At 37.7% G+C, this 27,840-nt stretch overlaps 1 protein-coding gene across 1 annotated transcript; it reads left to right on the forward strand.

The window, feature by feature from the left end:
* Positions 1-27,610, forward strand: SLC9A8 (solute carrier family 9, subfamily A (NHE8, cation proton antiporter 8), member 8; the record flags this gene model as incomplete). Its single annotated transcript, XM_010192004.1, has 15 exons — positions 1-239; positions 2,807-2,887; positions 7,770-7,828; positions 12,511-12,594; positions 13,535-13,636; positions 14,334-14,368; positions 15,173-15,316; positions 16,731-16,869; positions 18,680-18,785; positions 20,747-20,863; positions 22,399-22,481; positions 24,211-24,322; positions 24,725-24,945; positions 26,028-26,174; positions 27,434-27,610. Coding segments are annotated over 15 exons (1,777 nt in total), but the record flags the coding sequence as incomplete, so codon positions are not given.
* Between the last annotated feature and the right edge of the window lie 230 nt (positions 27,611-27,840).

Raw genomic sequence — 27,840 nt, forward strand, 5'->3', positions numbered from 1 at the left:
GCTAAGTCTTTATCATGCTGCTCCCATCCCCTGTAATCACATCTTATATTATCCTGACAGGTCTGCAAATGCCACCCATGAAGTCATCAATGTCACCCTCCACACTACGCTGGCTGCTACTACCAGACTGGTGGTACCTACGCCTGCTAAACCTATCCTTCCAGTTCAGACTGGAGTCCAAGCACAGCAAGAGGAGCAATCTAGTGGCATGACGATTTTTTTTAGTCTTCTTGTTTTAGGTGAATGATGAACTGAAAGTCTTTTCATCTCTGTTAATCATACTTTCTATCTGAGCACATGGGCCAACTTTCAAAAACAAAAAGTAGCATTTTATTTCTCCTCTGTTTTTTTCTCTATGAAGTGGAATATTGTACAGTCACAGGGATTTAGAAAGTTGGATATATAACTGCGTGAACCTCCCAAATCTGTGGAAACTGGAGGACCATTGTAAACCTTTTCACCATCATCTCAAAGTGCAAACAGCACGTTTAACTGTCTGAACCTTTATCAAGCACATGGCATGTGTTCGTATATGAAAAAGTTACTGTCAGATTGCTCCATGGTGCTTGCAGCTGTCTTTGAGGACTGTACTAGATAGGTGTCAGTTTAACTACTTGTAGCATGTCTGGACAGCCCTCAGATACTTTGCTGTATAAGCCAATGGAAGGCAGTCAGATTTACATGCACAAGTACTAAAGTTCAATATTTTTCTGGCTCTCCTCGCATTCTTACAAGAGTGCGAGAATAACATTCAGATTGCTATAATTACATTAACGCTGTATGTATATAGGCATTTTGAATGGTAGATGCACTCCCAACTTTTTTTTTTAAGTCTGGGCTGTTACCTTGCTTTAATAGAATATATTTATTCCTCACCATCTGCTTAGAGCAACACTGTAGTCAAAACTGTAACAAAACTTTCATGGTGGGTTAAGGGTTTTTCTGTTCTCCTTTGTGTTCTTGGTTCCTCCAAAGCAAGCTACACTGAGAGACTTCTGTGACAGACAAGTCACCTAGTTCTTCTGGGTGGTTATTCTTTCCAGTAGCAAATGGAGAAAATAGGTATGGAGTTGACAGCAATGCAGAAGCTTCTGCAAATCATTTGGGTTTAAAAAAAAATATAATCTTGACTCTTAGAAATAACTAAGTGCAGCAAAAAGTAGAAGGCTTCTGCTTATTTCTAAAGTATCTATTTGTCTTCAAAGAGGGTTAATGTTTTCCCAGAGGTCAATGGCATATTAGAATTTGAAGAGAAACAAAAGACCAAGATGCAGTAGATAAGAAGACTTCTAAGAACAAAATTTCTGAATATGTCTGTCTCATGGATTTTAGAAGGGCCATTCATGGTAAAATTGCATTCCTAGGGCTTCAGAACAGCTATGATTTTTTTTTTTTTGCTGTGTTCCAGCCTGTTTATGCCAGTCTGATAACTTAATGGATCTTAAAAACATCACCCTCAGGGCAGGGGAGGTCCCTGAACAAAGTAAAGCCAGTATAAAAGCTTATTGTTCATGGTTATTCCCATTCGTAATCTTTGATTTAGGAGTGTAGGAAGGGTGAAAAAATGCCTATACCATACTCTTAAATCCAGATGTTGTGAGCTGTAAAATGATCTTTAAAATGTTCTAAACTGGAATAGACCCAGAAGCAGGTCACTCCTGAGCTGTGCTGTGTGAAAGCCAAGCCCCAGATCTGAAGTGCCTGAAATAGCATGAGTTAGTGTCAGACCCCAGATTTCTATGACTTGTTTATCTGTTCAAACACCACTTCACCTTCAAAGTGATATAACTACAGTGCAAAATTGAGTTTTTTAAAACAATGAATATTGCATCAGATTTAAATTCTTTTTTTTTTAACTTCAAATCAAATATCTTTTGTGTTTTTCTACATTGGTCCTTTTCCCCTTACTGGTTTAAGTTTTAGCAGTGCTCAGCAGCAAATGTCTCTTGCTGATCTTGATAAGAATTTGACTGATGCTTGTTATGAGAATAAGGATATTTGAACGGTTACCCATTCTGCAACCTCATAGCCCACTGAGTAAGAGTTACTGAGGCTATGGAGCCAGACTCTTTTGAGGTGCACAAAAGAACAAGAAGCACCAGTCACTGCTTGCAATAAGGGAGATGTGGATTGGAGAGAAGAAAATTCTTCACCATGAGACTTAAGCACTGGAACTGGGGTTGAGAGGGGTTGTGACTTCTTTATCATAAGATATTTTCAAACTTGACTAGACAAGGCCCTGGACAACCTTTGACTTTGAAGTTAGCACTGCTTTGAGCAGGAAGTTGGACTGAATGACCTTGAGAGATCCCTTCCAATGTAATTTTTTTCTGATTCTGTGATTATCCATTTGGGTGAAGCTCATCTGCTCACAGGGACCCAGATGTGAAAGTGTAGCTTTGAATTTTTAATTGAGGTCATGTGTACATGTATGTTCTATTTCAAAAATACAAAATATTTACCAAAAACTTTATTAAAACAGTATATGCTGTATAACTGACATTTTTTTATAGCTGCTGCTCAGAGAAGGTTTTCTTGCAAGCTGAATCAGGCTTTAAAAGTAGTAATACTGGTATTTTTAGAAGATAATTTGAAGTCCTGAAATTTGCCTTAGTTATTTTCTGTCATTTCTACATCCATTTACGTACTTCAGTGAGAAGTAAACTAAAATTTGGTTACTTGCATTAGTGAATGTCTGCTAAATCATTAGGAGATGTTTTGCTGCATGTATTTTAGAAATACTAGTTATAAGTGTACTTTATTATCTTCTAACAGTTTTAAATCTACTTTTTTTTTTCTTTCACAGCTATCTGCATCATATTGGTGCATTTACTGATAAAATACCGACTTCATTTTTTACCAGAAAGTGTGGCTGTTGTTTCTTTAGGTGAGTAACCATGACATTTTTGTATTGGATTTGTGTTAATTCAGGGACTCTCAGTAGTCTGTGCTTGCTCTAGTGTGTGTTAACCATCACTGGAAAGATGCAGCAAACTGGATGCAGTGAAGAAAACAATTCATAGAATTAAATTCACGGAAGAAATCAAGAAATGAGCATATGTGCAGAGACTGGCTCAGTAAAATGAAACAGGCACTATAGGGACATCACTGCCTGAGTACATTGGCAGCTTCCTCTATTTTTGCATCTGCACTGTAGGACAGGATACTGCAGCGCTCCTTGGCAGCAAGACTCTGGCCCTCCCTTTGATGTGGTACATGTGTTTGTATTAGTTTCAGTGGAATTATGTCTGAATATGTGATTTTGATCTAGCTGGGGACTGTAATTGTATCCTGAAAACTTGCCTGGACTGCCAGATAGTTAACTGTCCCTGTAGGACCATGACGAGAGCTCCTCCTATGACTTGAGCTATAAGAATGCCACCCTTAATGAAGATGAAGTGCTTACCTAATTTTAATTAAATTTGGAGTATTCCTAAGCCTGCAGTTTTATGTTAGGGTAATATCATTTATTTATATGCTGTTGCTCCAGATTTATAAGTGTATAAATGAAGAGGAAATCAGGCCACATACATTTATGATTTTCTCCACATACTGTGTAACATAATGTTTAAAGAACTTGGTCTAACTAATCCCAGCAACAGTTTTTCAGCTGATTCTGTAACTTGTTTACAATAACCTGTGATATTTTTGCTTCTGTTACTAGTGACAACTTCACTGACAGCTGTTCTAAAAATGCAACAAAAAGAGAAAGATGCTTAGCTATAATCCTAATGTAGTGTGGAGAAGTGTAATACTTGTTGAGCAGGTAGATTTTTTACTTTCTCCTGGGCTTTGCTGGTACCTTCTCTCATATTTCTTAACTGTATTTTCACACAGTTTCCCAATGGGAGAAAGTAAGGTTTCTGGTGTTTGTCAGTACCTTGTGCTTTCTGGAAAACAGGCATGTTCTTGCATCTTGGGTTTGAGATTGATAAAATCTTAGAGCTGTTACTTAGCAGAAAGAAAAGCATATTTTCCTGCAGGCGCAACTGCCTGAATTTTTAGATAACTGATGCAGACCATATCACATCACTAGCATAGTAGAAGGTATTGAAGCTTTAAGAGACATTCACTTGCAAAGCCTTATTTAAGTTTTGATATTTCTGTGCAACTGAAAAACAAAGAGACCTGTAAGAAATCTGTCATAGTGCTGGTGTGGATTTCTTGAGTATTGCACGCACACCTCATCTTTATAGGAGCATCATCTATCAGGCTTTTGTGCATTTATGCTTCTGTCTACCATAGTATGACAAAAAAAGATGAGAGCTGCTGCAGATCATCCTGCCTTACTTTGTCATCCCCATAGAAACCATTCAGTGTTTGATACACTCTCGACACACTTCTCTTTCCTTCCCTTAATTTACTGCTGTGAACAAAAGTCTTGTGTGGTATGTCTTCCAGTGGTTTCCAAAAGGACATTACTATCCCTTCAGTATCCTTCCTCTTTGTACACAAAAATCCAAGTGACATGTGTTAATGTGGCTTCTAATGAGGTTAGTTACCATTGTTATTAAATAGATAATTTAAATGTAAGCATAATCCCCAGTTTTAAATGCAGCAGTATATCGATTGCTCTTGCTGGCGTAGTTTAGGGGTTTTTTTACAGTCATTGCTTATATTCTTCCCCAGGCCAACTACTGTGCAGTGCTGAGCTGAGGTGTTAGGCAAACTTGTGTCACTGCTCCTGCTGAGCTTTGCAGAGAGCAGCAGAGGCACAGATATTCTTCTCGTTCTATTTCTTGTTCTTGGCATCTCGGCAGCAGAACAAGGATTTTAGCTGTGCTGGTATCTTCTGTACTCTTGACAGTCCCAACAAATGCTTGTTTATGAAACTCATAAGTTTTTGTGCTGGGGCTGTCACTGATACTCAGTATGGGTAAGAAGGAGCAGCAGTGCATCTCTTGTATTTTCACATAAAGGGCACGTAAGAAACTGGCACAGTTTGGTTTTTTGTGTGAACCATAGCATAGCTGTAGTCTGTCTTTCAAGCCAGATGAGATGATACCAGCAAATGTAATTCCACTAAGTCAAAAGAGTATTATACCCAGTAGCAATTCAGTTAACAGATGTCCTGTGTCATTTAAGCCCTATTTATTTAGTTTATTGACTCAGTCATATTTAAACTACTGTCAGCTCTGTTGACAGGACACGGCATCTGTATAATCATTGGAACTGCCAGTTAATTGCTGGTCAGTGAACCTCTGTTACTGGTAATAATCTACACAGCTTGAGTTTCAAGTATCCAGTTTTGCTAGCAATGCCAGAAGTGAGGTGTGTCCTATTTTGATTTGTAAATTAAGCAAATAAAATGGCAGCAGAGAAGGATGATTTTCACAACTGTTTTTCCTTTACTGTGTAAGCTATTCAGAAGCTTTTGGGTTATACAATTTCTAAGGCACGTTACTCTCCTGGTGGACAGGTTGGGTGTGCATTCTCTAAGGCTAGATTTTGATCTTTGTCCTTAAAAATTACTGGAATTTGGTGGTAAAAATAGTTGCCAGAAAAGTTTTTCTGTTTGGTTTGTTCTTGAGTTTTAAGATGTTCTCAGGAAAAATAAAGGTTTTCTAATTTGCTAATGGGAAAATTCCTATAACATGTTCAAAAGAATGAGGCTTAGTTTAACTTTTACAGACTTAGCTTTTCAATGAGCCCCTTGACAAAACTGATCTACCTGATTTAGTAGATGGAACCAGCTGAACAAAAACTGCTTTCATTAATCTAGTAATAAAGGAAGAGTAGTTTGTAAAGATATGTGGGACAGGTTTTAAAAACCAGTGTCAAAGTTTGATTCTGCTGCTATTAAACCCTCTTGGTGATGCGTTATTTTGTGCCAGCTCTCTTCCATGACTGCTTAGCATAATCTTACTTAAGTAGTACTGTTGTGTGTAATATGCAGCTAGAAGCTACTTGTGCTATATGAAGGTGTAAGTTCTATGATTCATGTTCCTTCTTTTGCCTTAACCTGTGCTGTTGCCTTACATTTTTATTGTTGTTCATTTAACTTTTGGTATCATGAGAGGGCCTCATCTGTCTGTGACATTGTTCTTTGTTAGGGTCAGTTTGTGATTAGCTCTTCTTCTAAAATGGGACTGAGTCTTGCTTTTTACTTAAGCTTCTTGAGCTCATAGGATAGGGATGCTCAGCTTGTAACCCACAGGCCATGGTTGACGTACTCACAGGGTTCCAATTTCACAAAGTCATACTGGAGCCCTTCCACTTCAGCAGAAGTGAGTTAAGGGATTCTCTTTTCTTTTAAATCCCCTCTAAACATAGTTTTATGTGAAGGTTCTTAATACTCATTCATAAAATACTGAAAGTTTGTTCAGGAAGTACACTTCGTGATATCAGTGTCTTCAGATGAGTAGGCTCTGGTTGTTGTGGTTTGTTTTTTCCCCACATAAACTTCTTGGTAAGTGATACAAGTACTGCCTGTACCAGTTGAAGACAATGTTGCTGCTCTGCAAAAGTTAGAAATGTTCTAGTCCTTGGCTTCTGACGCAGCTTTCATGCCAGAATGAAAAGCCTGTTAGTACTAAGACCTGTGTTTATATGGCATGTGAGTGGCTGTGTCTGCATTCTGTCCTCCTTCAAAGAACACCAGGCCTTTGATGTTCCTTCATTAATGTTTTGCTCTTCCTTTCCATATAAACCATTTCATGGAACAGTTATTTCTATCCTCTGGGACCAGTGCCTTCACATATTTTTGTATGAAAGAAGGCTTAAGCCTCATGGCTTTGTGTGGATGACACATCCATCAGGAGTAATCCATGTGATGCTATTTGTAAGACTCTTTTGATAGCTACAGCATGAAAGAATAAAAACACATAAATTACAGGAAAGCATACCTCAAGCTTCTCGGCCACTTTTTACCTTTCATTCAGTGTATTTCACTTCTACACCCCAGTGTTTGACTATTAAGTCTCCATTCTGTAAATAAGAAAACACAACTGTGCAGAAACACAGATCTGGAATCTGACTGAAGACAAATTCCTCATAACTTCTTGAAAGCAATTAATGACAATTCATTAATTATTTTCATGACTTCTAAAAGAAATCTTGTTAGTTTGGAGTTTTCTGTCTTATCTGATTGGAGATGAGTAAGAGGAAAGAGCACAAAAACCTTTAACCATTGAGTTTGCAGCACCCTTGGTACAATTCTTTTATACTCAAATTAGTATTTCTACATGACTTAAAAGATGTGCAGTTCGTCTGGGAAATAGTTCTGACAGTGTCTCCACCCTGACCAGAACTTGTTGCCTACTTCATTGCCAGTAAGAACTACGATTTCATTGAGACAGAATTCACTTTTGTGGAGAACGCTGATTTCACTTGAGCTGTGTTAACACTGCAAATAACATTGAAGTGACATGAAGATCTTGTGCTATCACATTAACTCATAACTTCCTGATTCTTTAGCAAAAAAAGACTGAATATTACTTGAATGCAGCTTAGATGAAAAGCATTTTTGAGTAGTTAAACCTGTTGTCTTTATGAACCAATGAACACAGCATGTTCAGTATTCAGATATCCCAAGTGAAAATCTTTAGTGAAGGGATGCTGTGTATTTATGTAACATACTGGGAATTGTAATATATCAGACTTATAAAACCACTTGGTGTTTTTGTGCATTAGGAATGAAAGACTTGCTGCTTTATTTTTTGTCTTGTTTTTTAACTTCTAAAACTTTGTTGACAGACTATTGATAACAGTTAATGGAAACAGTTATCTGTTTTGTGAGTATTTCAGAATGTTTTCTCATTCTCTCCTAGGTATCCTTATGGGAGCTTTTATAAAAATCATAGAAGCTCAGAAGCTGGCCAACTGGAAGGTATATTTGAAGCAATTCATTTTAACTTGCAGAACAATCTTTAAATGTTTAAAATAAGACTGATCGTAATATTAGTTTCTTTAGATGTAGTTTCCAAAAACTTAGGTACATTATACTTGATGCCAAAGTTTGGTTGGTTTGGGGTTTTTTTTTAATAATAATACAACCAATGTGAAGTCCCAATCCTGCTGCACATTTTCTAAACAGTACATTTTTCCTTGAGTAATCATTTTTACAGTAGCAAATCTGTTCCTATTAGATACATGGTAGAAGAAGATACTGTGCATCTTTGGGATCAGTTACAGTAAAAAAATACAGCAATTCAGTTATTTATCTTGTATACTTTTTGACTGTATTTAGTCCTTTCTCCTTTTAGAGAGTTAATTTTGTAGGTGTTTTCATAGAAAAAAATGCAGTTTGACAGCTTGTAGAGTCACCTGTTTACTTGAAGATATTAACATAGATTTCAGAGAGGTAAAAAGGAGCACTTTTCCAAAATAGCTGTGCTAAAAGTCATGTTATTTACTTATTTTGTTTACTTATACTTCAAACTGCAACAAATGGTGGTGCTAAGAACAGACAGTTCACAAAGCAATCCATTCAGCATGGCATGTTTCTTGGGTACTCTGTTGCTTCTTGTGGAAAGACTGCCAAAACCAGAGTGCCTGAAGCAGCAGCATTTTTCACATTGGCTGAGACAATGGAAACATGATTTGAGCTTTAGTTCCATTAGAAAACACACGCAAAGCTTCTGTGCAGAAGGTTGTCCTTGTCCTGGTGCCCGATTCTTCATGGACTTCGGTATTAGAAAGACAAATGTTAACACTGATGGCAACCAAACAGAGGAACATGTGACCAGAGAGAATGTGGGAATCTCCACCCACAAAGATATCCAAAACTTGACTGGATAAAGCCTTGAGAAGCTGAAGTTGCCTTGAGTTGGCCCTGCTTTAAGCAGGGGCTTGGATCAGACACTTTCAGAGGTCCTCTCCAACCTGAAGTAGTGAGTGATGCTATGAGGTCTTATCTATGCATGTGTGGAGTCACAGAGTCTTCCTCAGGGAGGAAGAATCCTGGCAGAAGTGTCTCCAAGAGGTGAAGTGCAGTTTTTGCTTCCTACAGTTTATCCACATTGTCAAAGCAATGAGCTCTTCACTATTCCTGCTTTAATTTAAAGTCTTGATATATTTGAACTGTGATTTTGTTCACAAAGGATCAAACCATTTATTAGGATTAGATCAGTGAATTGATTAAAATCACAGGGATTTGAATCGACAGTTTTAAACAGGATTTATATTAGCAAGCTGAAAATCTCGGTCTGAGTAGTGAATTTTAATCCTAGCTTGCAGTTTAATATTTCTTGGCATTTATGTCCCTAAAGGAAGATTTTATTTTCCTCCTTAGTTGAAATACATTAAAATGCATAGATTTTCATTCAGATGTAGCTTTTTAATTACATATTATACTTCTTTTTTTGACAACTAACTACACTAATTCTGTGTACATTCATTTAAGGAATTACATAGTTCAAGAGTCACGTTGTGATATGTCATTTTTACGTATTTACTTATTAGAAACAGTGAGTAGTGCACTAGTTAGTGCTTTTTCATTCCTGATTTGTGTTATGTGGATTTGACTTGACTTAAAATTGAAAGTCAGTTAAACAGCCACAAAATCAGCATTTTAAAATAGTTTCTTATTGGTTAAATAAAATAATCTGAAAAGGATTATGTATGTAGGGGAAGAAAAGAAAGCTTAAAGTATGCTCTGATTTGACCACTGATTCTATAAATGCAGGGAATATTGATCGTAGCTAGTGAATTACATAGCTTATTTCTTGTAAGCATTGGCCAAATCTTGGGAGGCACTGAGGATGACACCGTGCCCCACAGCATCCTCGTGGAGAAGCTGGCTGGGCATGGCTTGGACAGGCATATGCTTTGCTGGGTTAAAAACTGGCTGGATGGCCAAGCACAGAGAGTTGTGGTGAATGGAGCTAAATCCAGTTGTGACCAGTCACAAGTGGTGTTCCGCAGGGCTCGGTTTTGGGGCCAGTCCTGTTTAACATCTTTATCAATGATCTGGATGAGGGGATTGAGTGCTCCCTCAGTAAGTCTGCAGATGACACTAAGCTGGGAGGGAGTGTTGATCTGCCTGAGGGTAGGAAGGCTCTGCAGAGGGACCTGGATAGGATGAATCAATGGGCTGAGGCCAACTGTATGAGCTTCAACAAGGCCAAGTGCCGGGTCCTGCACTTTGGTTGCAATAACCCCATGCAGCGCTACAGGCTTGGGGACGAGTGGCTGGAGCTGCCAGGCAGAAAAGGACCTGGGGGTGTTGGTGGACAGCAGGATGACCATGAGCCAGCACTGTACCCTTGCGGCCAAGAAGGCCAATGGCGTCCTGGGATGTATGAGAAGAGGTGTGGTGAGTAGGTCGAGAGAGGTTCTGCTTCCCCTCTACCCCTGATGAGAACTTCCCCTCCCCCTGGTGAGACCGCATCTGGAATATTGTGTCCAGTTCTGGGCCCCTCAGTTCAAGAAGGACAGAGAATTGCTTGACAGAGTCCAGCGCAGAGCCACAGGCATGACTGAGGGAGTGGAGCATCTCCCTTGTGAGAAGTGGCTGAGAGAGCTGGGTCTCTTTAGCTTGGAGCAGAGGAGACTGAGGGGTGACTTCATTCATGTTTATAAATTTGTAAAGGGTGAGTGTCAGGAGGGAAGGAGCCAGGCTCTGCTCTGTGATGTCAGATGACAGGACAAGGGGCAATGGGTGCAAGCTGGAGCATAGGAGGTTCAACCTGAACATAAGGAAAAACTTTTTTACTGTGAGGGTGACAGAGCACTGGACCAGGCTGCCCAGAGAGGTTGTGGAGTCTCCTTCTCTGCAGACATTCAAAGCCCGCCTGGACGCGTTCCTGTGTGACCTGGTCTAGGTGATCCTTCTCTGGCAGGGGGGTTGGACTGGATGATTTTTTGGAGGTCCCTTCCAACTCCTAATATTCTGTAATTCTGTGGTGCTGCATCTGATTGCTCTTGTTACCAGCTAAAATAAAGAGTCACAGATATCACATTATTATTCTCTAATTTAAGTTAATTTTACTGTATTAAAGCTTAGGTTTTAACATAGGTTGTCATAATTTAAGATGTGAAAATTTCTAATAAATAATTATTATGTACTTTATAAAATGGTTTTAAATAGTTTTAAATTTACTGTAGAATTTTGGCTTATCTGATACGGAAAAAAAATGAATATTTAACTGCAGGCTATATCTGTGTACAAAGCAAATCTTGTATTGTATCCTTGCCTTAAGAACTTCATAATGTAATTTCTTGCAATCAGGCCTTACTAAGTCTTCAATGGACCTTGTACTTGCTGGTGACTCTTGCTGGCTAGCATGGCTGATAATTACACCCCTCATATTTTACTTTCTTGGTCTCTGCTTCAATGCAGCACAAATGCTATCATTCCTTTTCATTATTTCTTGCCTCCATGTTGACCTCTGCTTTCAGGGGCTTTTAAACAGTGTAATTCATCAGGTATGTGGGGTTTTTGTTCTAGTGCAGTTACTGTATTCACAGAAGCTAGATAGTGTTAGCCATCAACACACAAAATTGTGCATGCAGAATAATGGACTAGAACATTTCAGTATAAAGGACGTGTTTTATTTTTTAAGTCCCCCAAATCCTTTAAGATGATTATCACTGGTACAGACAGGAATGAGACTTTAAAAAGATGAGTACTTCTTTTTTTGAAAGGTGGTGTTTTAACAGAACAGTCAACTGGCTGTTTAACCTAGATTTGAACAAATTAATCGTAGCTTACAAATGTGACAAGTTCTGCTGTATTCAGAACTGTGGAGACCAGGAGGGAGCCTGGTGGGTAAAGAGACAGAGGCACATTCAGCCATGATTAATTTGCCTTCTGTGATTAGTCTGCCAGCAGAAAAAAACAGGTTGTCAGTTTGGGGGTACAATTCCTTAAAGCAGTGTTAGCCAAGAGATGGGATAGGCAACAAAGAGTAGGGTCACTGAAAAATAACATCTTACTTCACAGTAGGTTTCATTTATGTCATTCACATGGTAAAAAGGAAGCACTGGAATAGTACCATTTAATTACAGGCATAAATTACATTTGCCAGGAAGAATCAAGCCTCAGACTTTTAACAGTGGTATATGTCTTGACCCTGTTCACTTGCAAGTGTACTGAGACGATGATCTGATTTCTTCTTGTTAGTTTATGAGTTTTCTAGTGAAACTGTACTTGGTCATAGTCAACCTAGGTTATATTCAAACGAGTGGCCAAGAGGTCATCGTTCCTTGACAGTCCATACAGATTTTGAGACTCTGAGATAAAATGGGAATGCTTTTTGTGGAAACAGAAAGACTTTTCCTTTCCCATAAATAACTTCTTTTCTGTGCAGCTTATTTGGACACAGTAATTTAAAATAAGTAGTACTTAGATTTCTATCATTGGATTAAAACCAAAAACAAAACAGTAGAAGTAGCAGCCCTGGAGTAGATTGCCATTCTTCAGTCTTTTATTTTGTGATAAGGGAGAAAGATGAATGCCATTTTCCAACATTTTCATTTTGTTTTGGTTTAAATTTCCCTTTTGGAAGATTTAATGCTGTTTCAGTGATTATGATATCCTTCAAATTATACCTCATTTTTGTTTTGCAGGAAGAAGAAATGTTTCGTCCAAATATGTTTTTTCTGCTTTTGCTTCCACCTATTATATTTGAATCTGGATATTCATTGCACAAGGTTAGCCCCTGCCAGCCATTCATTTTACACATTGAGGTTTTGTTTGAAACACATTCTGCTTTTAGTTATTTTCATGAGGTTTAGAATACTTGCGTTAAATTCCATCATAATAATTATCAGGGAATTGAGTATGCAAACTTTAAGCCTCCTCAAACTAGAATGCAGGGAATGTAGCTTGTTACTGTTAACTGAATGTTGGCAAGATGTTGGGTACTTCACAGAGATTATTTTCCTTGGTTGGAGAGGTTTCTTACCTCATCAGAGCTGTACAAGGGCTGATGTGAAGGAGGCAGAATGGGAAGGAGTAGGATCAGAAGTGGGAAAGGTGGGGTCACTCCATAGCTAGCAAAGAGCTAAATGTTTACAAGGTTTTTCACTCTTTGCCTGAGAGCTGTGTTTTCATGGACATTTCTCACAGCGCTAGTCCTGTCTGAATGGTTCTGGTCCTCCCTTGTGCTGCCTTTCTGCTTGAGCTGTGCTGCAGAAGAGGGAGTGAGCAGTGGGCAATAGTAATATGAAGTGGTACCAATACTGAAGATTTTTTCATACAAAATCACAGTCTAAGAAATGGACTAGGAACTGGGAAGTTTACAAGCCTTTTTCACATGTCCTATTACAGATGTATTAATTTACAGTTCTGTCAGGTGGGGAAGGTGTCCAAGTGCTGGTGAATGTCCAGCTGTTCGCCTGAGGATTTGTTTGTGGTTAGGATACCAGACTGACATCCTGTCCTGGCTATCAGAGGGTTTTGCCGTTGTCCTCAAGAGAGCAAGCTCTTTAGGCAGGTGGTGTGGATGTATGTTCTGGGGTACCTGGAACCAAACTAATGAAGCTTTATTAACTCAGTTGTGAATCGGAATCTAAATTAGAGGCAAACCCAAACATTAATTTTCCCTCAGATCATTTTCACTGATTTACTGACTTTACTACTGTGTTCCAGGGTAATTTTTTTCAGAACATTGGTTCCATCACTCTGTTTTCTGTATTTGGCACTGCAATATCAGCTTTCATTGTAGGTGGAGGAATTTATTTCCTGGGCCAGGTAAGAATAACTGCTTTGAAGCAATTAAGTTTATCCGGCTTGCTCTTTGAAAGTCCATTTTTCAGAGCAGACAAACATAGTAAACGTGAATTCCTGGGTCCCAAAGTCCAGTTCTCTGCTATCACAGAGGCAATGTTATATTAACCCCTTCCATAGCTATAGCATGTTCTATGGTAAAAGCAGTTCACTTGAGTTAAGTTTTACTTTTTTTTACTTACTCAATCTTCTCATTCAAAGGTTGTTCCAAACCCTGTGTTCTCTACAGCCATCTTGTAATTTCCAGTGTTAAACTTACTTCTTCTTGTGTCAATAATTTTTTTTTTCACTTCTTTGCTTTAGTGTTTCCCACATGATTAGATAAAGACAAAAATAGTTCTATTTTCTCTCAGACTTCATTCTGGTAGGCCAAACAGTCCGTATTTTCCTCTTTGCCTCTCAGATTTCCATTCTTTTGAATGCCGTATTTACTCTCCTCACCTCTATCTGTTTCAGTTTCATCTGGTCTTCCCTGATTTTGGGTGACCAGAATTGTAGCAGTAAATCACTGTTTTAGGGCAGTATTAGACTGGGTAACATCACTACTGTGATTTTTTTTTTTCATTATAACAAACTTAGGATTTGATGAATAGTTTCACTTTTAAAAACAGCAGGAAATCACAGTTGATTGTTATTTTTTATGTTTTACCTATTCTTTCAGGCTGATGTAATTTATAAACTCAACATGACAGACAGGTAAGCTCTTGGGGAAATGTTGTAGTATATGAAATGAAGCCTTCTTCAAGATAACTGTATATAGGAAGTGCTCTTAAAAGACAGAATTAGTTTCTCAGTATCAGTAATGTAGATTTTTCAAGAACTTGGCAAAGGATCTAATCAGTTTTTAGGAGCACACACCCTACCATTAAATAAAAGTTAATTCCTGATTTTTGTTTGTTTGTTCATTGTATAGCCAAGACAGCAGTTTTTTGTTAAAATCCATAAATAATTTGGGTGGCAAGCAAGAAAAGTAAAAAGTAAAACATGCATGAACAATAAAAGTCTTCCTTACTTGGTTCCAGTGTTTGACTTTACGCAGCTGAGCAGTCCAATTGCCTCTGTATTATCTATCTTTGGATTCCAAAGTAATGAAGTTTTAGCAATTCCCTTTAAACATTCCTCTCTAGTACTCCTGAACAGGTAACACTGTGCATGTATGATACATGGTTTGGGCTGTGTCTGTAAAGTTATTTGGTTTCCCATTCCTCTGATTTTTTTCTTATTTAGTTGGAGTAAGACATTGATACTGTTGTTAAAAGCTGGGAGATAGATATTTCTCCAGCATCTCTTCCAGCTGGACAACTTTTCGGTGTATCAGTAAATGAAAAACAAAAACTTCCCTTCTGTCACTTCAAGTTCTTGTGAATGGGAAGAGAACATAACATTTCACTGTGTAGAAACTGTAACACATAACATCTTTGTTACTAGTTGTTCACAGGAGTTTGCTAGGTACATGTTTTTCTTTCATCTAGTTTTCTTTTTTGTTTTGTCTTCTCCCAGTTTTGCATTCGGCTCTTTAATATCTGCAGTTGACCCTGTGGCTACTATTGCCATTTTCAATGCCCTCAACGTAGATCCTGTACTTAACATGTTGGTTTTTGGAGAAAGCATTCTCAATGATGCAGTCTCTATTGTCTTGACCAAGTAAGTGCATTTGAACTACATGTGTTTATGGAAACAGCAACCACATTATTTTCTGTTAATTAGTTATTCAGATATATAATAATTCTTACATCTCCATTTCAAACAAATTGTGTCTTTCTGGTGTAAAGCTGAAATTTGCATCATCCTTCTTTGTTAAAAGCAATCCATAACATAAACTGCATAGGCAGAAGACAGTAAATGGATGTCTTATTAGCACTACCTCAGTGCCTCATCTGATTGACCCCATACAATTGACTGCTTTCTAAGTCCATACGTTTACCAGGTCTCTTTCCATCTGAGGGTCCTGACAACAGAAAACCATCATGTGTTGTCTCAGGCTGCCCAGGGAAGTGGTGGAGTCACCATCACTGGAGGTGTTAAAAAAACGTAGATGTGGCACTTCAGGACATGGTTCAGTGAGCATGGTGTTGGGTTGACAGTTGGACTTGATGATCTTAGAGGTCACTTCCAACCTTAAATGATTCTATGATTTACCTTGCCAAATGCATATCATTTGCTTATACCCACAGTCACACTTCAGTTTGTAGAGGGGATACATCAACATCCATGCAATAGTTTTATATTTATGTTGGGGGTATCACAGGGAATAGGAATATCCAATATCATTATCCTTTGCCAATGATCATTCTTTGGGGTTGAAAGAGAAAAAAAAAATCCGTATCTTCATGTTATTGCCGAATTCAATAGATGGGACTATGTATAGAAGGAGTAGATATACTGAGAAAGTAGTGAAGTTAGTAATTTTTGAATTAAGGAATTGCTTTTAATACATTCATGGTTCTTTAATGGAAGACCATGAAGGCTAACAGCAGTCAAAAGGAACACTAGTTATAGTGCATGTTCTCTCTGCATGGAATTCTATGAAATACATTTGTGAAATTCAAAGAAATTTCTCCCCATTCCTCCTAAAAGCTGCTTTGTTTTTCTTCAGTGACCCTCTTCTCTGTCATCCACACCTAAATATTTGATGAGGTCTTCCTGTTCATTTGTTCTTCTCTGAGGATCACATGATCTATCTCTTTTCTTTCTCATGCCTTGAGTTTTTACCACTGCAAAATGTGTTTTCCTTTTCAAAGTTTGAAAATTGTTTCATAATACTGGGTATTATCATAGCCTATTTACGCCATTCTGGGGATTCTTCAGAAGAGTAATGCTGGATTTCCAGATTTTTAGCAGAATTAGGTTTCCCTTTGGGGATTACACTAAGACTTGATTTAACATCTTTTGACATTCCTCTTGTTACATGTATCACAGTAAAAGCCTTTTACGAGTGGTAGCAACAAAGAAACTAAAGTCTTTTTTGTTGGTTGTTCTCAAAAGATGTTTGGTATTTTTGGATCCAGGCTTAGAATTTATAACCATTTCTTTTTATTTATTTTTTAATCATATCTAGCACAGCGGAAGGTTTGACAAGAGAAAATATGTCAGATGTAAGTGGATGGCAAACCTTCCTACAGGCACTGGGATACTTTCTTAAGATGTTTTTTGGCTCTGCAGCGCTTGGCACACTTACTGGTCTTATTTCTGCATTAATATCCTTTTAAAATTTTGGTATACACATGTATACATTGAAGAGCTTCAACATCCTAATAGTATTTTTCTCTCTCATCTTCTCCAGCATTTCTTAGGCAATATTCCTTATTAGACATTATTTTGTTGTCTGAAGATTTTCTCGTGCTCATTTTGTTTTTATGTTGGTATGCATGGGTGTGTATTTAAAAAGTTGCATGAAGTTTTTATGAACATAATTAACGTCCAAAATGCTGTATAGTGGCTTATATTATGTGCATTGGAGTGTTATAAAATATGGTAATTGTTTTGTAAATTCAAAATATATTAATTCCATTTCAATACCAATCCATTTTTACAAGCATGTGGCTCCTTTTTTACATGCATAAAAAAAGCTGTTTTTCCTGAGGGCTTTTGAGTCAGACCAGCTCATTTGTCCTTATGTATCATATTCAGGCAGCTGAATACAGATACTGTTCTATTTGAGTTTACATTGAGTTACATTTTGCCTCTTCCATTTCCATGAATTGGTTGCTAAACAACCCAGAAGCTTCTCTGCTGAGATAAGGAAGGATGTTTGTTCTAAGTCAGATAACTTTGTTACTTTTCAGAGGTTTTTTTAATGTTAATGCTGACTTCCCTGTGGGTAATCTTTTGTGCTAGGTGTGTATAACAGTTATGGATGTCATTTGGGACCTGCTGTTAAGCACTTTGTTTGTAAATAACAAGAACAGAGTGTTTGATTAAATATAGATATATTTCCTCTCTTGGTTCATTAGCCTGATTCCATGAACTTTGAAATTATTTCATGCATCACAACAAAAGAGGGAGACAGATGTTCAACACTTCTTTCACTGATATCTAAATGATATTAAGACAAGAGAAAAGCAGCTTATTTGCCCTATTACAGTTCTTTGTGGCTCAAAGTATTTGATTTACCCTAAGCATGCAAAATTTCAGTGCAGCAAAGGCTGTCTCTTACTGGTTGCTAGCAGATAAATACAGTTGTTGCTTGTTCATGATCCAGGAGGAATGCAAACTGCCATGTCACAGGCATCTAATCCTCTAAATTTTAACAAAGATGGTAAGTGAAGTATTTCAAGTGTTAAGGTAAAGATGTGATTGAAGGAATATTCCTGTTATATTAATGTTAATATTAATGCAGATCTGTCATATTCAGTCTAGTGACACGGGAGAGGAGATTGCTTGCATGCTTAGTGTGTCAAATAACTTATACTTGGCAGCTGTGCTCCATAACCGTGCACAAGCAGAGCTTGTGGCTCTTGACAAATGTCCATGTTTATGACTACAAATATAAAGTGAGTTTTAAATATCTTGTGTATAAAAAGGCCATTATTTTTGTTAAAACATAAATGAGAGCTATTTTACTTTTAATTTGCTGTTTCTTCGTTTTCCTCTATTTTTAGAAAAGCCTCTAGTATTTAATGATTCTCTGTGGATTTTCTGCAGTATTTTTGGAACAGAGATTTCAAAGACTGATCATGTAGGGAAGTGGCTTTTCTAGATCCAAACAAACAATTTGGTATGTAGCTATCAATATTGTATAGGTACATCAGTAGCAGATCTTTGTTGTCCCTAGGTCTGTCCATTCTGATAGACTCCTACTAGCAGTAGCTTATATAAGAAACAGTCCTCATAGGAAATTCATCTCTCCATACTTGAGTCAAGGGCCAACGTGTAGACTTTCCTAGCTATTCAGCAGATAAGTACATTAGGCGTAATCATTGTTTTGTAGTGGAATGACATAGATTTAAATTTTTATTTGTGTTTCTTTCTTTTTATTTACTTTTTCCATAACATTTTCATTTGTACGTGCTAAAGCACATTGATTTAAGAAAGACACCCTCGCTGGAGTTTGGGATGATGATTATCTTTGCTTACCTTCCTTACGGACTTGCAGAAGGTATCTCACTCTCAGGTGAGTGGCAAAATGAGTATGTGCAAGTGTCTTTGATAAATTTAGGAAGTAGGTAATATTTGTGACCGGGACCTTGTTTTTTATATGTTTTCTCATTTAACCTGTGCTGTTATTTTTAACCTTGACTTACTTTAAAGAAATACTTATTCTCTATTTCCTGTTATGGAAAAGGTAGTGCAGTTTGCATAAGCATTAGTTAGCCAATATAAATACTAGTATTCTCCCCAGTCACCTCTGCCTAACACAGAATTAACATTTCAGCTAGAAGCTGTGGGTCTCAGCCATGTCAGCTCACTTAGATAACATCTGGCCTCCTGTAGCAGTTTTTCTGCCTGTCCTTCACTGCATAAAATTACAATAAAATATTACAGAATTACAGTGCCATTGCATTATATAACCAACACATCCCTATGGTGGTATACAATGAAAAAGAATGTATCGTAAGATTCCTAGTTAGTTACTCTCAGGATTATATAGATTCTTTTTCATTTTATTTGTAAAGTCAGCTTTTTTAATTTGCTCAAGTGCCTTCAAGAATAACTTCTCAAGAAATATAAACTTTGAATGACCTTAGTCAGGTCACTGCAAAAAAAGGATTCTTTTGACTGTACCTCAGCTACTCTGATCCTTCCAGTTGTGTTCATCTAGACCACTCCTGGGCACGTAGCTCCAGCCACGTACTTCTAGTCTGTTAAATTTCCCTTGTTTTGAGCAAAGCAGTATACTCCCATGTGTCATTCTGTCCTCTCGAGATCTACATTGCAATTGATTTCCTCTGGGTTATATCAGCAATTTTGTTATTTTCTCACAAGGAGTACTGAAGTTGTTCTTCAAGTGGACTAAATTTTTCCACAATCCTAACCATCATCTCAAGTGACATCCTTTGCAGGTGTAAGTCTATGCAACAGCCATGGAAATGCTTAAAACTTCTGTTAAGATACCTGGCTCCCTATGAAGAGTGAACAACTGACAGCATCTGTGATATATCTTGAGCAGTTAGTGAAATAGGTTGAAATTCAGATTCTTCCCGTAAATAACCAACAGCTGGGAAACAAGGCAGATGGAAAAAATCCCCAACACAAATCAAAGTTTTGTGAAATACAGTGAAATGTGACATAGATGTTCTGGCCTGTGATATCAGCTCTGTCCAAGTTGTGTGTTATCATTAGGGCAACTGAACTCTTTAATGGAAAATTTGGTGGTTTTTCCCATAGTTGATAGCTGAGTTTAATCTCTGCAGATGGTTTAGTGACCCTTTCTGCTGGAGGCAAGGGATATTCTGCATGGTAGCATTCCTTGCAGGCCCTACGTATCAGGCTGTACCTTCCTTATGGTCACACTCAACGATCTTAAAGGTCTTTTCCAGCCTAAATTATTCTGATTCCTACAAAGGTAATTTTTGCCCTGAATTCTCAAGTCTCAATAGCTTTTCTGATTCTCAGACTGACAGAAAATTGGGGATATGCCTGTGTGTGCTACTCGTTCATAATTTTTTATGGTATTAGACATGGAGTGAATTCACACTAGCCCTCTAACTCTGCTTTTGGTGGAATGATTTGGCCTCACTGATCAGCAGGTAGGAAGGAGTGACACACTTACTGGGAGAACTGAATTGTAGAGTTCTCCAGCCTCACTGTTCTCAAACTAGTTTTATTCTTCTGATCTCACTTCTCTACTGTTAGGAGAGTGAAAAGCAGGAAAACCACTAAAAAACTGGCTTTTTATTTCCCTCTTATGGGAAAATGTGACATAACAGGGAGTTATTCTAGCTTGCAAGTGACCTATACTGGACCTCCTAATATTTAATATGACCAGTGGAATGAGACCAGTATGAATAACAATGGTAATAGAAACCCCACTTATTGCCTTTTAAGCTTTTGCATTAGTAAGGACTGTAAACGCAAATATTTGCAGAGTGCAAGCTATTCTTCTTCTGTTGACTGCCACATTTTTGTCTACAGGTATCATGGCAATCCTCTTCTCTGGTATTGTGATGTCTCACTATACACACCATAACTTGTCCCCAGTTACACAGATTTTAATGCAGCAGACACTGAGAACTGTTGCTTTCATGTGTGGTAGGTGCTACTTGCTATTAATACCTATTAATTCCTATATTAATAGTTTAAGATTTTATTTGCCTGAATTGGTGATTCTAGTGGGAGCAGCAGAGGTGTGAATTTTCTTCTAGCCATTTGTATGTCAGTGGTATGTGTCTAAGAGAAGAATTCCTAATAGTGGAGGCTCAAGGCAGTCAAAAGTCACCTTTCCTGCCACACTGGATAAAACAGACAGTAAATCTCTCTCTCCCATCCTGCAGGCTCCTGCTAAGATTTGCCGTAAGATTGATAACCAAATAGAAATCTCTGACTCCTATATTCCTCTGTCTATTTTTAGGAATGGATTTTAGGAGATGGATTTTTAGCTGTATTTTTAAAAATGGTTTTGGATATAAAAAGCTATTTGCAAAAACAATAGCTTCACAAACAGAGAAGTTATTAGAAGTAGTGATACAAGCAGCTCACAGTCCCATAGCCTTTCCGTTTCCTTTTTACAAGCCAAACTTTTAAAGAAATTACATGCTTACAATTACAAATGTATCTCTGTTTTTTAGGAGATGGTATGAACACCTTCTGTATTGTTTGCAGGAAGATGCATTGGAACATGGTCAGGAAGCGGCCCTGCTGCAAACTAAACTTAACCATTCATTACCCACCAGTAGCTCATCAGGGTTTGGGCTTAATCTGTTACAAATGCTAAAAAAGTACATATTCATTCAAGTCACTGTAAAGGAGTTATTTAAGATACTGTGCAATTTTGTATACATTTGCAGCAGGTTTTGAACATGCAAATATAAGTATCTAGTACCCAAAGCATGACCAAACAATGTCTTATGCTGCAGTAACTCAGGTATTCATACTATTTATCCAAAACCATGCGATTTTAACTGCCTTTATGATAAGGAACCTACCTTGCTAGGACAGCAGTGAACTGACGAAACATCTTGACTCTGCAATTCTCTTGTGGCAGTGGGTTGGCGCTGTGGAAATAAAATGTTCAGATTACTGTAGTCATTCTGCATCGGTGGTACTATTTCAGATTTGCAAACACCACTTCTAGAGGTTATTGGAATATACAGGGGTTGTCAGATCATACAGTACAGTATTTTATTACAAAGAAAGTAATGAACTGTTGCCATTTATAAGAATTTGATTATTTGAGTACTTTATAATGGTGTTCAGTTTGCAATATATGAGATTGTGCCTGACATTTTAGTTTTATATGGAATCTGATTCAAAGCTACAGAAGTTAAATAGTCACTCCTGTGTTCTGCTACTTGTCCCATATTCCTCAAGTAAAAAATTCCTTAGTCTTCAGAATAAGGTTTTGCTCTCTTTGTTCATACTCAGTAGTAATTTAGTGCTGAAAAAAGCCTAGACACTCACAGATTAAGGTGCTGATGACTGACAGTGAGAGTGGAAATTTGGCCTTTTGCATAATGGTACTTGTGCCTATTTTGTGTGTTCAGAAGTCAGGAAATACTATTTTATGTACAGTATGAAATAACTTATAAAAGAAGTACATCATTTAAGATGTGATTTCTCTTTTTCAGAAACATGTGTTTTTGCTTTTCTTGGCCTGTCAATTTTTAGTTTTCCTCACAAGTTTGAAATGTCCTTTGTCATCTGGTGCATAGTAGGTATTTACTTTCTTCCATACTTGTTTAGATGTGTTTTTTGGTGTTGGGAAAAGGGGAAACATCTTATAGTTAAAATTTTAAAATAGTTACATTTTATAGGTTTATATAAAAATATTTTTATATATTTATATATTGTACAAAGGTAACTCTCACTAATAGCATGAAATTATTATTATTGTTCTCAGCATTTTGCTGTACAAATATGTCTTTAAGAGATTGCAGTTTGCTGTCATTTTGAAGCCCTTCTGTGTAAGATTATTAAAAACAGGGAAAAGAACCTTTCTTGTTTTGACCCTATTATATTTATTAAAATAAATCTCAAAAGATACTGAGATTATTATGCATGCCACTTTATTCCAGAAGTTATTTTACAAGAAAACAATCCTGAGTTTTTATGTATCTTTAGCTTCATTTGAATGATTTGTGTGAATGGGCAATTCATAGAAACTACAGAGTAAATGGTATCAAACTATGCTCCATTTCATCTCTCCAGGACTACAGCTTTTGAGTCTTTCTCTCATATATCAATGCAGTTCGTTTACATAAACCAATTTAGTCCACACGTCACTTCTTCACTCTGAGTTCACCTTCTTCAGACGAAGCCCTTACTCAAACCTTCTCCAGTGTATATTCGTTCTGTGACTCCATTTTTAATTCTTTCTTTCATTCTGTGCTTCAGTGTAGCTTTATGTAGTGGCACTTTGAATTATGTTTCACATAGAGGGAGGTTACCTACATCTGTTGCTGTTATAATTGTTCAACATAGACATGAAAAGTATGTTCTCTTTTGCAGAGTCAAAAGGAAAATACGAATACATTTCATGTACAGCAATATAAACTAGCACATTTTAGTCCATGGTTCAGGGGAAGAATTGTTACGTATAATTTACAGGTAGCGATATCAGCATGGGGAGCTGCTTTCACTGCATTACACCCAACTTCCTTATCTAAATATATCTAAGGTGTGACACTTCCTTCTATGTAGCATTACCATCTCAGGTGTAATGCAAGTTGTCTAATTTTGGGGTGATTCATAAAGGAAAACAGCACAGCCCTTCAAGGATCCTGCTGACTAATTCTAGGATATTTACATTATCAAGGTCATTTTGTGGTGGAGCTTAAAAGCAATGCCATTGTGAAAACCTTTGTTTCTCCAAGTTAGTTTTCACTGTATTTGTTAATTGTCTACTACTAAATCAATACCTTTTTCCCCCCCTCTCAAATGTTGCCTCAATGTGTGGTATATTTTATACCCATACCCAGGGAAGTGTTCAGGAACTGGATTACATGCTATTCATTTGGCTGCTGGCCTTTTTTTCTGAGGAACTGGTCCATGGGGAAACAATAGAAATATCTTACTGCCTCTTAGCTGCTGCACCAAGGGAATGATTAAAGGAGCTGAACTGACTGAACTGAGGAGAACTTTTACCCAAAGTAATTATTGGTCTCTCTGGAATGCCTCTTGGGTTTCATTTATTTATTATAAGTAAAGTAGTGTCTGGCCTCTGTCAGTGACATGTCTGGTTTAGTTTCAGTTAAGCAAGATGTTTAAAAAGTTAAATTCTACACTGAGCTATGCTGAGAGATTTCTTTATGTTAGTTCAGCAGCACACCTACTTGCAAGAATTGGGAGTGAAAAGATCGTATTCATCTTACCCTGTACAAACCATATGCAACTGGAGTGGTAACATCACATGGTCTTTTGCTTTTATTTCTGTTTTTCAGGTACTTGTTCTGTTTGGTAGAGCAGTGAATATTTTCCCACTTTCCTACCTACTCAACTTTTTCCGTGATCATAAAATCACCCCCAAAATGATGTTTATCATGTGGTTCAGTGGTAAGTTAAAGCTCAAAATAGAAAGAACTGGAAATAATGTTTTCTCCCTTTCATTGTGTGGGCTACTCAGGGAAGAACTGGTTTTCCACCTGTGGAGCAAAACTAAACATTTGCACTGTTCTCTTTCCCCTTTGTGCTAGAGGACTATGCAGTGGTGATGCCCACTAAAGCTTTGCTGCAAAGAATCTACTTTTCTTTATAGTTCTGGCAGCTTCACAGCTTGAACAACAGTATCTGAAGAGCTCAGATTCATTTTAGGGTGGTAACCAAATGACAAATGGAGATGGTATAGGGTTGTAAAAGTCTTTTAAAGATGGAGAATTCCTGTTGAGTTACCGGGGTGCTGAGGACCAGTGTAGCTGCTGATTCACTTTTCATTGACTTGCTGTTATTTCTGATAAGGTTTACGTGGTGCAATTCCCTATGCCCTCAGCCTCCACTTGGGCTTGGAACCAATAGAGAAGCGGCAGCTCATTGGGACAACAACAATCATCATAGTACTGTTCACAATTCTGCTGCTGGGAGGAGGAACTATGCCTCTTATCAGACTGATTGACATTGAGGATTCCAAAGCACGCAAGAGGAACAAAAAGGACATTAATCTTAGCAAGACAGAGAAGATGGTTGGTTTGGGCTTCTAATTCAGAGGATCACTGATTTTTTTTTTCATTTTTATTTTTACATTTTCCAAGACTAGTACTTTATTTTTTACTAAAAAGTAACGTGAAAGCAATGAAAAAAGCTAAGGTGGTAGGAAAAAGCCAAGCAATATAATTCTAAAATATCACAAAGACAGAGCTTAGTTAGTGCTTACACCAAATAACTGTTTGAACAAAGGGAAGAGAAATAGTTTCTTAACTCACTCGAATTATAAATTGATCCATACAAATTAAAGTAGCTCCTGCAAAAGCATAAAGCAGATGATACAGGATTGAGTCATATACAGAGGGAAAGTAGCTAGTACAGTGTGAGTCATGAATTAATCATAAAAGGCAGATGGGAATTATTTAGAAAAAGCAAAGGTCATGAGAAGATGGTAACAACAGCACCCCTGTGACTGGGTTTTATTTTAAAACAATTTTTGGCTAAGCAAGGATACTGAAGGAAAACAACAGCCAGGCTGAAGTCTCATGTGCAAAAGCCTCAAGTACATAAAGTATGCCAGAGCATTTTCCTGTTTTTCCCCAATCAGTCAAACAATACATGCAAGGTATTGTTCTGTAGAGTGGGAAGAACAGCTCCTGCTGGCATGAGGTTTCAGAAAGCTTGCAGTCTTCAGAATTATCTTACCCTGTCATCATAGGGAGGTGTGTATAGGAAAAGCACAAGGATAGTGTGTATCCTGATATAGGGCTTGTTTTCAATGAGACAATGACATTAGTATTCCTTCCTAGATGGAATCACTGTCCAGCTCACAAGAGAAAATCTGTGCATTAGAAATCTGTTGTCAGCAACAATACAAAATATGGAACATTTGAGGTCTTTTACCTTTCAGCATGAAAGGGGAAGCTAAGCAGTTCTGAGAATCAACAGCTTGACATATTCATACAGCCATAAGCTCTGGTAGGCTGAGGTGATAATTTTCATATTGTTCCAGCATAGAAATTGGTCGTGAGAAGAAAGAGCAAAGAGCAGAGGGCTGAAGCAAGCTGGAGGGATGACTGCCACTTTTCTCAGGTTATTCCAATATTTGTGATCTTTCTAGGGAAATACCATAGAATCTGAACATTTATCAGAGCTCACAGAGGAGGAATATGAAGCCCAGTACATAAAACGCCAGGACCTCAAAGGATTTATGTGGCTTGATGCCAGGTATTTGAATCCTTTCTTCACCAGAAGACTCACACAAGAGGTAAGTCTTTCTTTATTTCTTGAAGAAAAAACACTGTGGTAGAGTTGGTATCGTTTCACTCTGTACTATTCAAGGCTCACAGCATAGCCATGCAACTTCTACATTAGGAACAGCAAGCCATCTATTAATTGTGCATATGTAGAGCAGCTGTAATGAAAAGCTGCACTGTAAAATTGCAGGTTGGATTAAATGAGCATCTCTCAGGGCTACCACAATTAAACTTTGAAAGGTGTATGGGTTTAGTGAACTCGCTTTTAATCTTGCAGAGTACCATGAAGAGTATCAGGAGTTACTAGTTACTACTGTTGCTAGAAAAAGCTGGTGCCACTCATGCAGAGTTTTTAAAGTGCTATCACATGAAGTTCCTGCCTTTTACCGTACATGTTCCTGTGAATTCTGGAGCTGCAGAGTGCAGTTTTTGTCTTGAAAATGTGCACCATCATTGCAACCTTCACTTTTAAGACTTCTTGACTGTGAAGCCAAGACTTTGAAGGTGTAAATGCAAAATGACACCTGACTGAACATGCAACTTGCATTGAGTGTCTCCAAAAGGTGTAAATACTATGCCATTTTCACTCCTATGCCTCAGAAACCTGAGACTCCTTAGCCACATAATTCACTGTTTTTCCAGTTTGCCATAGAATTAAGCATATTTGCTGTGGAACAGATCATTTTGTGTAAAGTGTGTACATTCCATCTTCCTAGCTTGCTCAAACATACTATTTTTCCTCTTGTTTTGTACCTTTCTTTTCAAAAGAATGCTTTCAGCACTTTTCACAAAAGCTAGAGGCATTTTTTGCAAAACCAAAAAGGAATCAAGAAACCAGAGTAAGCATCTGATTCATAGTTGGTAGCCAAAAGCAAAGGCTGCCATCCAGATTGCAACCAAAGGCTAGAAAAATAAGTCTGAACCAGCAAAGCAGGCCACAAGGTTCCCACTGTCCCTAGGAACACAGAGAGAGGAGTGACATTCAAAGCCAGGCCATCCAGACAGCATTAGGGTTGTTGAAACCCACAGAGAAGGACTGTCTAGAAAACACAGGTAAAAACACCTATTGTCAAAAAATCATCCATGGAAAGAATTACTGACTGAACACTTGATAAATATTTTCTGTTGGGAGACAGAATTGCTTTGCATGCTTAGAGACTGGGAACGGATTATTTCGTAAGGAATGTGTTAAACTAGTCTCTCTTTTGCTGTAACACACAAGTAGTTTTGTAGCCAAGTAACAAACTGTGTTGGTTTGCTTTTGCCTTAGGACTTGCATCATGGGCGCATACAGATGAAAACCCTCACGAACAAATGGTATGAAGAGGTACGACAAGGACCCTCAGGATCTGAAGATGATGAGCAAGAGCTGCTGTAACAGACTAGGGCAGGAGTGCAATGAGTTTATCATTAGAGCATTAAAATATCAAGAGTCTGACTGCAGAAAAGCTGGACAGCTAAGAGTGAACTTCCTGATTTCAGATAAGTCTTGTGCTACGTGTTTAGGTATAAAACTGCAGATGTAGTGTGTTTGATATTACTAGTCAGTGATGGAAACCCATAAACATCAGACACTAGACTGAATAAAGAACCTTTCATTCAGATTTTACCTATTGCCTGTTGAAAAGCAGAAACAGCTGCCATGAAACACTGACATTGTTTAATGGGAGGGAGTTC

Source organism: Mesitornis unicolor, unplaced genomic scaffold, assembly GCF_000695765.1.
Source record: "Mesitornis unicolor isolate BGI_N332 unplaced genomic scaffold, ASM69576v1 scaffold30549, whole genome shotgun sequence".
Classification (NCBI taxonomy): domain Eukaryota; kingdom Metazoa; phylum Chordata; class Aves; order Mesitornithiformes; family Mesitornithidae; genus Mesitornis; species Mesitornis unicolor.